The sequence below is a fragment of the Copadichromis virginalis genome, linkage group LG7 (genome assembly GCF_057382275.1).
Source record: "Copadichromis virginalis isolate Kocher_CV1m ecotype Utaka linkage group LG7, C_Virginalis_male_GT1.1, whole genome shotgun sequence".
Classification (NCBI taxonomy): Eukaryota; Metazoa; Chordata; class Actinopteri; order Cichliformes; family Cichlidae; genus Copadichromis; species Copadichromis virginalis.
Window position 1 is genome coordinate 46,330,385 of NC_140624.1, and position 14,849 is coordinate 46,345,233.

The 14,849-nt window shown below is 39.9% G+C and overlaps 1 protein-coding gene across 4 annotated transcripts in view; it reads left to right on the top strand.

Annotated features, from left to right (window-relative positions):
* Nucleotides 1-14,849, top strand: part of uhrf2 (ubiquitin like with PHD and ring finger domains 2) — a 44,255-nt gene that overhangs the window by 13,618 nt on the left and 15,788 nt on the right. For 3 of the 4 annotated variants that reach the window (XM_085463750.1, XM_085463754.1, XM_085463752.1), the window contains exon 3: nt 359-678. In XM_085463750.1, the coding sequence (XP_085319876.1) occupies nt 359-678 (320 nt within the window). Of the gene's footprint in view, nt 1-358; nt 679-9,200; nt 9,790-14,849 lie in introns of those variants that run through there. The other variant, XM_085463753.1, reaches the window with a different exon arrangement.

Below are 14,849 nucleotides of genomic sequence, written 5' to 3' on the forward strand. Positions count from 1 at the left end.
ATTTATTTATTTATTTTTTACGCTGGATGCTCTTCCTGATGCAACCCCAAAAGGATTTGTGTCTTTTTTTGTCTTTCAATATATAATGTTATTCTTTCCAATCAAAGGTTTTGTTTTTTATCCGTTCCACTGAATAACATTCACTCTGTGATGGTTTGTTTTTTGTATTTACTAAGTGAAAAAGATAATAACAGGGTTATTGCTGTTTTAGAATTTTGACTCTGGCATGTGCTGTATTAGTCTTTGACACTGGATGTTATAATCCCCCTACACATCAGCTCCTCAAAAAAAAAAGACGATATTTGTGTGCGGGGTTCGAACAGGACCGGGTGTTAATTTAGTCATTTTCTCTCCTCAGATTAACGAGCTGGTGGACTGCAGAGACGTCAGCATCGGTGCCTGGTTTGAGGCCTGCATTGAAAATGTGACACGCGCTCCCAAAGGACAGATAACGCCCACAAAGGGCAAGGTGGGCCGGCCCCCAAAAAGGACTAATGGAAAACTGGAGGCCGAGCAGGGACAGGCCCACGGCCACGGTCAAAACACGGACAGTAACAGGACTAATGTTGTGTTAAACTCTGAGAGTAACGGAGCCTCCACCTCTCAGACAGACTCTACAGCAGCGTCGGAGAGCAAGGAGAGAGAAGAGGACGTAATTTACCACATTAAATATGAAGAGTAAGTAGTGGCCCATTCTACTGATGCAGCCTAGCAGTGATAACAAACGCGGCACATCGGTGCGGCGGCATTTTGTTCTGGTGAAAGAAAATCATTCTAGACGCTCAAATCCTGCCCGATCGAAATTTTTTAGCGCCAATGCAAAATGTTTGCCTTCCTCACAGCAGAAAGTACGGTTTCATATCCCAGGTATTAAAAACATTTTTGTTCATGCAGCCAGTGCGTTCACCACTAAACATAAATGTGCTGTGTGCTTGTTTATGGTACTGCTGGCTGCAAGCATCACTAACCGCTGGGAATAGCAGCCTGTTTTCTCCTGGCAGTCCGGGGGATGGAGAAAGGGGGTTTGTGTAGTTGATACTACAATTTGGACTCTATCTCGCGCATACCCCTTTTCCAGCAAATTCATTCAAAAGCCGATGTTTCCATGGCAACTCATGAGTTCTCAGGAGCATTACCTCTTTGCTTGCCTTCTTCAGCTTTGTCTGTAATTGCTGTGAACATGCCACCGGTGAGACATAGCCTCCTCGCCGTGTCTATCGTAGTGTGCATGTGTTTCTGTCAAGGGCTGCTGCGCCAGAGAAATGGTATCGGGGGTTTGTTGAGCAGTCATTGCGTTTTCTTTTATGTGGGCTTCATTCCCATTTGGCATCTCCCAGTTTCCCAAATCTCCAGTATTCAGCTTTGATTCAGTTTTGTATCATTTGCAGCGGGATAAGAATGCTCCTGTAAGGGGAATTAACAAATCTACATCGTTTTTTCCCCCCTTTTCATTAAAACATATAAAATATCATTCTTATGAATCACATATGCTTCTGTTTATTTAGTTTGCTTTAGTCTCAGGTTCCTTATTTGGATTATTCCATTGTTGAAAGTCAGGAGAGACAGAAAAGGGAGAGAAAGGGAGAAACCAGTTAGAACAGCTTTAAACGCAGGATGTTACCATAATATTTGATTTGCATCTTTACCAGCCAAGAATATGATCGCAGTTAATGTTCTTCCCACTATCCGCAATTATTAGCTTTCGTTTTCAGTACGAGCTTATCCAGTATATTCTTTTGCCTCCTACTAAGTGCATATTTACCTCTCTGTCCTGAGCACCATTCCAGGTTTTTTCCATCATTTTGTTTGCCAGAGAAAATTCGAGGGTGGTTAAGATTCCTCTTCCTTCCCACGCACACGCACTCCCCCTCAAACACCTGCCTGTACAGTCTGAGAAAGACAACCAGCCCTACGAAATGAACCGCCATGTTTTTGCATGCAATGTTTGGGGCAGTATTGCGACAGAACATAATGAGCCGCAAAAATGGAAACGGGGCTAAATGTTGGGACAATCTCCTCTTGGCTGCTCTGAGGAACTGAGCGTGTGCGCTAGACTGTTACATTTTTGCTGAACCCGACATAAGTGTAAGATTCTCGTAATCATTAAGGACATCACAGGCAAATCTAAATTACAGTTGGAGGTTTTCTGCATTGACTACCCCCTAAATTTTGGGCTGATATTTATCTAAACTACAATTAGGCTATTCATAGGCAATTCATAGTAAGTGAACTTCTCCAAAACATGCCTGGAGAATTTAACCAATAAAAATCACTTATATAGTTTATTCAATCCTCTTCTTAAGAAGGATTGGATCTTCTTAAGAAGTGTGGACCACTTGAATTGAGCTTTGAATATAAATTAAACTTTTAATTCATCTTTCCTTTGACCTTAGAAGAAGCTGTATAGTTACGTGTTACATTAAAGACCCAGATGTTATTCAGTCCATTGTAAGATAAAGTTAATACAAATAGAGAAAAATTCAGGGGTCTTCCGAGGAGTAAGAGAATTCCCTACAAGTTGATAAAATCTTTGTTAGATGTCTAAAAGACTATAAGAAAAAATAAACATGAAAACTGAAGATTTATTTATAAGAATAGGAAAGCCACTTTCAAAAGATTTCAAAGCGACCAGTTAGGCTACGTCTACACTTAGCTGGATAAATTTGAAAACGGCGTTTTCGTCTAAAAACGCTCCGCGTCCACACTATTGTTTTCAAACTGTACGTTTCTGTACTGCACATGCATGAAATGTAAGACGATTCGACATGCGTCATTCCCATCTGCCGTTTATTTACTTTCCGGCTCTTTGAAACGTTGCAGCAAAGCGTCGACTTTTACAAGTTTTATCTGGAGCTATCTGGAGCACGTACAAACTGATATTAATCTTTAATAGGGCTGTCAAAATTGAGAGCAAACAAAACAACTGCTGGACAACGCCGTCCGCCATCTTAGTTGAATTGGCCACATGACTGCATAATATGACTAAAATGCGTTTTCGAAAGCCAGCGTTTTCACAGTCCACACTGTGACGCGAAAACGGCATTTTCCATTTTATCCACTTTGGAGAGCGTTTTCAAAAAGCTCAGTTTTCCTTGACCATAAACGCCGTCTCAGTGTGGATGGAAGGCCAAAACGGAGAGAAAAAGATGTGTCTTCAAACCAAAATGTATTAGTGTGGACATGGCCTTAGATACTTGACAAAAGCCCAAAATAAAACCCTGCATACCAACATCCAGACCTCATGTGTAAAGCATGGTGGAGGTGGCATCATGATTTCAAGTTGCTTTGCTACACTATGGTCAGGTCATCTTAAATAACCCTGTAGAAAAGAACAAATTCAAAATTAGGGCTGTGCGATATGACCAAAATCTCATATCCCGCTATGAGACATTTATCGTCCTGACAACGATATATATCACAAAAATCTTCTGTAAATTCTGTGAATCTCGGGCATTTTTCAGGGCAGCCATTTTTTTGTGAGTATTTATTACACGGCGTGCTGCGGGGAAAAGCCTGTTCTAACGTTTGAGTCTAAGGTTTGTTTTGAGCACCTGACGGCTCTTCTTTTGCTTCTCGTCCCTAAACTCTCTCCATACTCTTTCATGTGATTCTTGCATAGGTGGTAGAAGAGGTTTGCCATGTTTGAGTCTGTGGTGGGGTTATTTTAAATATAAGAGAAAGAGAGAACTTTAAGAAATGAATAAACAGTTTATTTTGTAAAACCACGAAAACAAACGATAGCGTAATATGAAACGATAGACGTTTTCATATCGTCGTCCGATATATATTGTTATATCGAACAGCCCTATTCAAAATTGTGTCAGGAAACATTATAGGGGAATTTTGGGGCAGCAGTCCATGATCTGAACCTTGGGTCATGTAACAAGACAATGACACAAAATCCACAAATTGAAAACAGGTTTTAGGATGACCTGGACATAACTTGAAGTGGGGTGGTATGACATTTAAAGTGCTTTTCAGTCAGTATATCGACGTGTTATTAATGATTAATTATTATTCTTTGGTCTTTTAAGTGCCACAAGAAGCTACAGAAAATAGCTTAAGGAAATTTTGTTTAAAGAATAGCGATATATAACGATATTACAAGGAAATGTGGAATGGAGGCAACAGCATTCAATGCAAACAAAATCAAAGGCATTTTCCAGCCTTCTATTTCAATCAGCTACTCTCATTGGTGACACATACCTCATTCAAAGTGTGAATCAGTTGCCATAATGTGCCAGGAGTAATATTGTAGTGGAATAGTAGTGACACAGTGTAAGTAAAACATGAGCACAAAAGTAGCACAAATGTTGTTTTCTGCCCTGAAAGGCAATGGCTGTACTAAAACTATGATGTTTTATGATGTTTTTATTACAATGTGATGAGGTCAGCCTGTTAGGACGTCATTGTGACGTCATAGGGTGTCATATCGAAAAAAAATCCCAACATGTTTTTTCATATGATGATTACTTGATGTGGTTTCTTGACATTTTTTTCAACATCAACTTAATCAAAATTAAATCAGCTCGAGTTGTTTGTGCTATCTACTAGGGCTGCCACAAACGATTATTTTGATAGTCGACTAGTCACCGATTATTTTTGCGATTAGTCGACTAATCAGATCATCATCCATTGGACGTAAAACGTACAGCTTATTGCACCAGCATGAATCTGCTCTTATATAACTATCATTAGCTTACAGCTTTAAGTGTTTAAAGTATGTGCTAACTAAAAATAAAGACTAGATGGTAGTTTATTAAATTTTAATGAAATTTGCAGATTGTTTCGGTGAAGTTTAATAAACTCCTTGCTATCTAAAATATAACAGGACACGGGAGTATATTCTCCAGCATCTCACACTTCTGATGATCAGTTGTCTGCTTGACGTTTATTCAGCTGTGTAAAAACTATAACCTTAATCTCAGCCAAACCGATTTACTCAGGAACAAATAAAATACTAAAAAAGCCAAACAATAACATTTTTAAGTTATCTAAGTGACTTATATATGTTTAACCTGAGTAGTGAAAGACAGCGGTGGGTTTGAAAACGATTTGCCGGGAGTCTGGGATTCTCACGGGCTCTAGTTAGCTTTGCCCCCGGCTAACTATCGAGCTAGTGGGGAACAGATATCGGAGCGCTTTTCAAAATATGTTGATAAACTAAGCAGATATTTGAGGTTTACACATTCTCGCCTGAAAATATGTTAAACATTTATTTTGTGACCCAGAAAGAATAATAAGAGTAATATTAAAACTAACTAGCTGCCGCCATTGTTGGAAACTGAGCAGGGCTGCGCTATGAATTCTGGGACAAAGCTACTTCTTCGTCTTCGGGGTTTAACGGCAGCTGGCATCCTTGTACATGCAGTGCTGCCATCTTCTGTTTCAGTCCGTTATTACACTCTTAAATCCTACTACTTATTCTTGCGTCTTTTGTGATCTTACAAAGCTTCAAACGACGCATCGACTATTAAATCAGTCGTCGACGTAATCGTGACTAGTCGACGTAATCGTGACTAGTCGACGTAATCGTGACTAGGCGACTAATCGTGGCAGCCCTACTATCTATCATCAGGCAAAATTTGAAAAATATTTTGAAAACTGGCTGCTAGTCTGGTAACAAACAAACAGAACCAGTTACATACTCCCTCCCTTTGAAGGAGAGATATTTAATACTTTAGTTGAATAAAAAAGTAATTAAAGTAAATTGTAACTCTTCAGGAGCCTGCACACATAATAAAATAGGACTTGAAAAATATTTCCTGCCTGAGATGTTATGAGATGCTAGCTAACACTTGCATTTTTTGCAAAGTATTGTGCTTTTCTGGAGATCTGGCATTTAGTAGGCAAGCCACTTCTTGCTATTGAATTATCTCCCTCTTTAGGTGTTAAATTGTCATCTGAGACTGACACGCTGCTTTCGCTTTCAGACATGCTTGGGCTTCTGTCATTATTATGCGAGCTGGGGAACATATACCTACGGTGTCACTGTGTCATTGATATTGTGAGAGAATACTTTTTATGATATGGCATAGGAGCTCAAAGAAGTGTTTTAATTTTAGTATCCTGTTATTTAGCATCCTGGCTCTCTTTTTTGTATTCTTTACTGGGGCACTTATTTATCATTGCAGATACTTTACCTGCAATGAGAAGTCAAAACTTGTGTTGTAAAAAGTTTCTGCTACTATCAGGAGTTCTGCACCTCATGTGAGGAACTGAGATGTGTTTTTAATCCCACTCGATATTTACGTTTTTAAGCTAAAAGGGGTGTTTTTTTGGTCAGTTTAACTCAAAGTGAAGCTTTAGTGGGTCTCGTCTTCTAATTAACGTAGATCCATGTATGCTGAAGAGAAGGGCTTATTAATATCTAAAGTGCTGGCGGTTAGCCTGCCATTATCTGAGCACGAGAGTATCGCTAAGGAAGTTTTATCTCCTTTCATTCCTAGTTTAGTAAGTGCCAAGGAAATAAGGATGAAACAAAGTTTAGTTTCAGTTCTCTTTCTCACTCTTCACCCACTCTGTTTCCTTTTCTGCAACAGAGCCGTTATTGTTTAACTTTTGAGTTGCAGCACCATATTACTACATGGCTTTTATTGGCTTTGTACAGTTGTAGTGAGAATATCCACCGGCATTATGTAGCTTACTAAATTTAAGATCATGTTTAGTATGACCATGAGCTCTGACAGGCTGGTTTATGGCCTCTTTTCCTATTTTATATTACACACATATAAATTATAATCTAATTCAGTTTAGCTATGTCAGTTGTAGTGCCTGCATGCATGCTGTGGCTGTCCCATGGCTTAGTGGGATACCAGAGTAGGTCAAAACCATTACCATTACCATGTCTGTACCTTAGCATGCTACTCATTTGGTCAAATTATTCAATCACTGTAGTCACTATTTCAGTGTTTTTCTTTTAGAAGTTAAACAGTGTTGCTTTAACATTTTATAGTTGTCCAGACATTTGTGAGCCATGCAGGTAAAATGGGAGCATTAGAGTGGCTGCAAGACAGTACTCTGTTGGATTGTACTTGAAAGCAGAATCTAAAGAGAATAGCCTCCACCCATTAACCATGCCTGTTGTATGGAGTACTGATGTCTTTGCTGAATAGCTGCCAAAAAGTCTGGCAGCTGTTGTCGGTGCTTAAACGGTCCAACAAAACAATACCTACGATTTTCTGTTCTTTGGGTCATTGTTCTGTATCCCCAAACAAAAATGATTGCTGTAAGTTTTAAGAGGTATTAGAAGATGTTTTGTTTGCAGCTGTAGCAGTGCAGTTTTAAAGAGTTTGTAATTGTACAGTGTGCACCAGTAATGGCAGCAGAACCTATGATTTCTGCAGCTGTGAGGGTCAGTGTGACCCCCGTGCAGACGTCTGAGCAGCCTGAAATATGTAACTATGCGGTTACATCACAAATCACTCTGAGACCAAACTGAACAGAATCACACAAAAAATGAATTCATATATCTAAAAAAAATGCATCTGCTGTCCATATACAAATCTGGAGCTGTCTGCATTTGTGCACCATCTTCAGTCTGTGTGAATAAACTTAATAACCAATCCTGTCTGACCCCAGAAATAGAAAAAAAAACAAACAAACAAAAATAATAGCAAAGTCTTTCTGAAGCTTTTAACACAATGGAATGCAGAGACAGTGGCCTTGTTTTAATTCATCTGAGGCAGCGTGCAGTCATGTTTCCCATTAAATTAATTGTAGTGCACCCATGATGTAATTCTGCTACCGTTTACAAGCGTATGAAAATAACTGAATCGTATTAGACTGTTGACGTCACTGTTAATCAGATTGTCTGTCCTCAAAAGTTGTTGTTGTTTATATTTACATGCAGAGGACTGAGTTACAATTTATGGTACTTCTGCCTCTGCTTCCTGTTTAAACCCCATTGAGAGCCAAAGACGATATTCCTCTCTCACATGTGTGTTTGTAACGCATGTGCATGTTGATGTTTGTCTGGGGGTGGGTGTTATTGCTTGTATTCACCCCACTCTTTCTAAAACCACAGTAATCCCCTGGGCCTAAAAGAGGAAATCCCATAAATGAGCCTCAGCCTCCACTTCCTGGGAGCACACTAGCTGTGCCACAGCTTACATTTTGGTCTCTGTGGGCTCTCTCCAGTCAGTTTAAAATGCCTTCAAATAGGCCCCAAAGGCTTATCAATAGACAGTAAAGCAAGAAGTAAGTAAAGCAGCATAAAATCTTCCACAATAAATTTGTAATATGTTGGGTGCTCTTGGCATTTTTAGCTGAGCACAACGGGGCATTGTTGATTTCTGAGTCAGTGGTCAGTTTTAGGCTCAGCTTTCCAGAGAAACACACGCATGCACTGCTCGTTCATGCACACAATTCTCTACTTCTTCCAACATGAGCCCCCCCACACACACACAGTTTGTGAACGGACCGAGTCTGTGGGCCATTATGCCGTTAAACACATTGTTCATCTGTACGCATAATCCCAGCTATTGGCAAGCAAGCAAACAAGCTGTCAGTTTATCCTGAGTTAGGTCTGATCCTTACAGCTTGATGATGATTGGCATGCAGAGAACCTGCACAATTAACCTCCCTATAGTCACCGGGAGTTTGCTAGACAAGAAGCCATTTCTCACTTGTTTAAATCGCCATTTGGCAACAGAGGTAGATTTAAAATTATACAGGCTGTGCTAATGTTTTTCCTCTTGGCCAAAAATGGTTTTCACCACAAGCACATCTGGAAAGAAATATATATATAATAAATATAAAACTGTTGTATTCGACTTAAGCGTTTTTTGTGTTCAGTCGTCCATTTTGAGGATTTTAAATGAACATTTAAACACAACCCTAAAGAAAATATTTGATTAAGTTAATTTTAAATACTTTGTAAAGACTACTTTGCAGACAATGACCGTCTAAAATTCAAAGACGTCCATATTAAGTTAAATAATTAATCCAAGTATACAGCGAATAAAGCACTGATTACCTTAGCTTTCAAACTGTAAGGTGCACTTAAAATCTTTTAATTTTCTCAAAATCGACAGTGCGCCTTATGTATCAATTCTGGTTGTGCTTACTGATCTCGAACCGATTTCATGTGGTACACGGCGCTCAAAAATTTGTCAAAATGTTTTTGCGCGACTTTGGTAAGCTACGAACCCGCGCCACTTGATGGATTGTTGGAGCATTACGGCTACCGTAGCCATAATGCCGTTCAGGAGCCTCGCGGAGTAACACGTACTGTGATTCCACATAAAGGTGTGTGGACCCCAAAATGGCACGTGTTAAGAGATATGCTTACGAAGCGAGTTTAAAACTCAAGGCTATCAGTCGCGCAATTCAACTTGGGAATAGAGCAGCTTCAAGAGAATTCCGAATTAATGAATCAATGGTACGGAAATGGAGGAAGCAAGAAGATGAACTGCGCCAAGTAGAGGAGACCAGACAGAGTTTCCGAGGGAACAAAGAGAGATGGCCACAATTAGAGGACACGATTGAACAGTGGGTTATTGAACAGAGAACAGCAGGTAGACACGTCTCTACAGCCTCTATTCGACAAAAGGCAACAGCAATAGCACGAGACATGAAGCTCGACGACTTTCAAGGAGGTCCTTCTTGGTGCTTCCGTTTTATGAAAAGGCGTAATTTCTCCATCTCCACAAATACTACTATCTCGCAGCAACTGCCAGAGGATCACGACGAACAGCGGGTCATTTCTCGCGTCTGCTGCAAGAATAAGATCACTGAAAAGAAGATCCAGAAGAATTTGGATTCGCGGAAGAGGAATGAACGGGAAAAGTGAGTGCATTGTTCTGTATTTTATGTGTTACAACTTTTGAGAGTTATTGTGAATGGGTTGAATAAAGTTTGACTTATCTATTTTGTTTCGCTTAATGCCCCTTCTAATCCGGTGCGCTTTATGTATAAAAATATACCCGTTCATTGAAAAATACAGAACGTATTAACTGGCCACTTCATTAGTACACATGTTCAGGGCAAATCTGGCAGCAAATTAGTGAATGTAGGTATGATCAAGGCAAATTGCTTGAGATCAAAATAAACATACACTGGGACTATGTGCACGTTAGCATATGCTACTTCCGGTGCGGGAACTCCTGTGGGGAGCTTTGTTTCCGGTGTCCTATTCGCGCCTTGTTTACGGTCCAAAACAAGTTAAGCAAATGAATGAATCAAGCAGCGATTTACATTTCTATAGATGTCTTGGGCATTTACCCAATATATCTGTAAATGATGTTCATCGACTTTTCGATATTTTTCCCCGCCTCAGAGCAAAGGAGAAAAGGGATTCAAATGTTATAGTTCTCAGTATCTGTAAACAGTGGTCCCTCGTTTATCGCGGGTGTTATGTTCTAAAAATAACCAGCGATAGGTGAAATCAAGTAGCCAATTTTATTTTTTGACGGTGCAAAAGTTTCGTGGACATCATGGACATACAGTACTGCTCGTCAGAGTCACACTGCTAGCATCGATGCAGCGATTCCGTACTGTACAGGAGAGACGTCAGGGAGGAGATCGTCTGCAGCGATCAGGACGCAGGACACAATGTGACGTAAAAATAAGCATGCAAACTTGCATTACAAAATCCGCGAAAAAGCGAGGTGAAAGGTGAACCGCGTTATAGCGAGGGACCACTGTAATTTTGAAGGTAAGTCACAACATACCCTTCGTAAATACTAATGTATAGAAACCCTTATCAGCAATCATTAATTTTTTCTGTGGCTTTTTCCAGAGGTGGGACCAAGTCATTGTTTTGCAAGTCTCAAGTAAGTCTCAAGTCTTTATCCTCAAGTCTCAAGTCAAGTCTCAAGTAATGTCAGGCAAGTCAGAGTCGAGTCTCAAGTCACTGGTGTAAAAGTCCGAGTCAAGTCACAAGTCTGAAACTTTGAATTTCAAGTCCTTTCGAATCTTTAAAAAAAATATGAAAAAAGCATGTTGCAGTTATGCTAAATGTAAATATTAGACCATGTAATTTTAAAATCTGTTTTTCTCAACACGTGACAAAATAGTGAACTTAGAAAATATACACAAATTGTGAAATTGCACCTCTTTAAAATGCAGCTCAATTAAACCTATCTCCAAGAATAATTTTCACCGACAGTTCTGAGATAAGCTGCATGTTATTCTTGGATGCGGTTGTAGGACCGGCTTTAAAATCGCATGACAAAAATATCATACACATTAAAAAAAACTGTATCACCAACGTAGCCTGGAAAACATTTGCTAGTTAGATGAAGTCAGCTATCTCATCGTAGCATATTTATGTGCATATTTATAATTATACGGTTCTTGGAGTGAGTGCATACACTCATGAAGTTTAGTAACTTCAGGTCACTGCAACAAGCCCAGGTACAGTTTACCGCCGGATGGGTGCAGGACCTTGAAATGTACCGTGTAGAACGAAAGACCATCGTACCTATCATAAGTTTACCAGTCTCACAAATTGTCTTCATAAATACACATTCGTTAACCGTTTATTAATAGGACCTTTGAGCTCAACGGTAATTAATTAGTAGTGGAAATAATTTCTGGTACGCGTTACAGAAATGTAGCAGTGACAATAATACTGTATGCTGTAATCGTACTGGGCAATTAGTGATACAAAAAACCTGTTTTATCCTGTGAATAAAAGTATATGTTTTTGTCAATGTACCATGGTAATAACAGAAGCGAAACGCAATATTGTGTCAGGACAATTCACTATTTATGCACAATAAATAAAGGAGCATAGTGCAACAATTTCTGTTCAGCGCCAGACTTGCTTGTAACCTATATCACCAATTATGTTATGAAAATGACGTATTAACTACTAAAAAACACTGACCTTCGTGTAAATGCTTGGAGCAGACTAACCTGTGAGCTGGAGTGTTCTGGGACGTTATATTTGATCTTTGAATGGCTGCAATCCAGGCCACCCGTCGCCTCTTTGTTACTTCGGAAACATGGCTCGAACAATTTCTCTTCAACGACGTAATCCGATAACAACCGATCTCTTTACCTGTCGGCTTCCCGTGGCTGTCATGCGACCGGCTATTGCAGTTAATAATACAACAGCTTCTTGACATTTTTGTGTTTCTTTTTATCGCTGTGTGACTGATTTCAATTGAAAGCCTGCTTGCGCTAGTACCTCTTGCCACGAGTTCCCAGAATCCTTTGCGGTTTACCCCTGAATGACGTCACATTTTCAATCTCTATATAATATGCATGTTAAATTTTATATTTGGGGTGAAATATCAAGTCTTTTCAAGTAAACCGGTTCAAGTCCAATTCAAGTCCCAGGTCATTGGTGTAAAAGTCCAAGTCAAATCACAAGTCTTAGAACATTTTTTCAAGTCAAGTCTAAAGTCATAAAATTAATGACTCGAGTCTGACTCGAGTCCAAGTCATGTGACTCGAGTCCACACCTCTGGCTTTTTCTCACGGTTTGTTAACATGCTGTGCGGGTCTGCACTTGACTAGCTGATATCGAGATAACGGGAAACATCTAGTTTGACTATTCTTCACCTGTAGTTTGAATGCTGAACATTTGCCTGTTTAAATCATAAGACCAGTTACTATACAGAGATGTGCTTCTGAATGTGGACGATGTGTCTTCTGCATGCAGTAATGCAGTTCTGCTTGTGTTGAGTGATGAAAAAAACTGATCAATCTAAACTCTTTAAACGTCAAAATTGATCATTAGATTTTTTTTATGACACAACAGTGGTGAGTGTTTCCACCTTCTGCTCTTCTGCTCTCGGTCTGATTGACCGCAAAGTAAAGCTACCGGAAATGTACAACCCCACATCCGGTCTCAAACCAGGAAGTTAGCATTTTCTCGTGCATGAGGTCTATTAGCTCAAGAGTAGTGTTTAGAGAGCTTCATGGAATGGTTTCAGTGGCTGAGCACTTGCGTTACCTTACATCCCCAAATGAGATGCAGTGGTTTAAAGTGTGCCGCCACTGGACTGCTGATTTGTCACTCTCTAGAGTGATGTATCACACTTCTCCAGCTGGCTAGCTGATGGACAGATTTGGTTTGGTAGTTGCCAGGTGAACGGTACTTGTCTGACTGCATTTCAGACAAGTGTAGTTTGGTGGAGGGGGAATATGGTGTAGGTTTCTTCTTCAAGAGTTGGCGTTTGAAGCAGGAACTCTCAATGTTTCAGCATACCGAGCAATTTTGGACAATTTCATTCTCCCAACTTTGTGGCAAGAGTTTGGGAATGGTGTCTTCCTGTTCCAACATGACTGCATACCAGTTTACAAACCAAGGTCCAAAATACATGGATGAGTAAGTTTTGTGTGGAAGAACTTGACTGGCCTGCACAGGGTCCTGAACTCAACGCGATAGAAGACCTTTGGGATGAATTAGAGCGGAGATTACGAGCCAGGCCTTCCCGCCCAACATCATTGTCTGACCTCACAATTGCGCTTCTGGAAGAATGGTCAAAAATCCCCATAAACACACTCCTACACCTTTGTACCAACTTGGATTGGTTGTGGTTGAGGCACCACAGCCTACAGGAGTATCAATGCTGACCATCCCTTTATGACCACAGTATATCCGTCATCCTCCACCAATATAGCGCGCCATGTCATAAAATTCACATCATTTTAAACTGGTTTATTGATCATGACCATGAGTTTACAGTTGAAGTTGGCTGCATAAAATATTGCAGGGAAGTCAACCATCACGGTCCTGACGGACATGGGCATTCAAGGCAAGCTCAGTGGCAAGTTCTTAAAGCTCTGACTAGCACTGCAGAACAGGCTAGTCGTTGACTTTGAATCAACATTAGAGACACTATTTTAACTCTAAAGTAAAAGCGGTAACTGCAGCAATAAGGTAAATTAAGGGAGGTAATGCAGAGGGACACACACCCGAGATGGCAGATGTTGCTGGTAACACTTAGCTCCACATTCATACCATGAATGTGGCTAACAAATCTGCAGCATCTGTGTGACGCTATCATGTCAATACGGACCAAAATCTCTGAGGAATGTTTCCAGCCGCTTGTTGAAACTGTGCCATGAAGAATTAAAACAGTTCTGAAGGCAAAAGCAGTTCTAATCCAGCACAACTGAGATTTATCTAATGAAGTGGCTGATGAGAGTATGTCAAAGGGTAAAATCTGCAAAGTGCTTTGAGTGGTGAGTAGCAAAAGAAAAGTGCTATATAAATGCCAGTCTATTCCATCTCATGAATCAGTGTGTGCTTGTGTCTATTCCAAAAATGTGGTCCTGGAAACTTCTCGTACCTGGAACTAACACAAAGACGGGTTTAAGAATTTTGGTAGATGTTTATCACCTTGTGAGGTAGCTGGATTCTCCTCAGAATCGTGATAATGAGCAAACCTTTTTTGCCAAATTTCCAGCTTTGCGCTTGTAGCCCAACCACAGTTGGCTTGAAAAGGTCAGTGTCTTGCGAGGATCTATTGGACGTGTTTAAGATGCGACAAAGTGTTTATATTGCTTGGTAAAATAAATGTAGTTTAATAAAGTATTCTGATTCTGATTGATTCTGTTTTATTTAGCCTAATCCTGCCATAACTATGAATTTTGCTTTTGTCTGCTGTTGCTGACTGTAGCAAAAGGTGGAGTGCTTCCCAGAAACTGTGCTGTGTTGATAGATGACTAAAGCTCAGTCCAACCACACTAGTTTTCTTGTTTTGTTAAGTGTATGACTTGGTTAAATGAGCCCAGAGAATATAATAAAGCTGCTGTAGAGAGTAATGGACATTTTCTTTTCTGAAAACAACACGTCAAGTGGAGGTCTTCTGAAAATATCTGAAAAGTATAATGTATAATTTGTCAGTCACACATGAGCTCTTGGAAATAAAACAGTCCAGTTGTTAAGT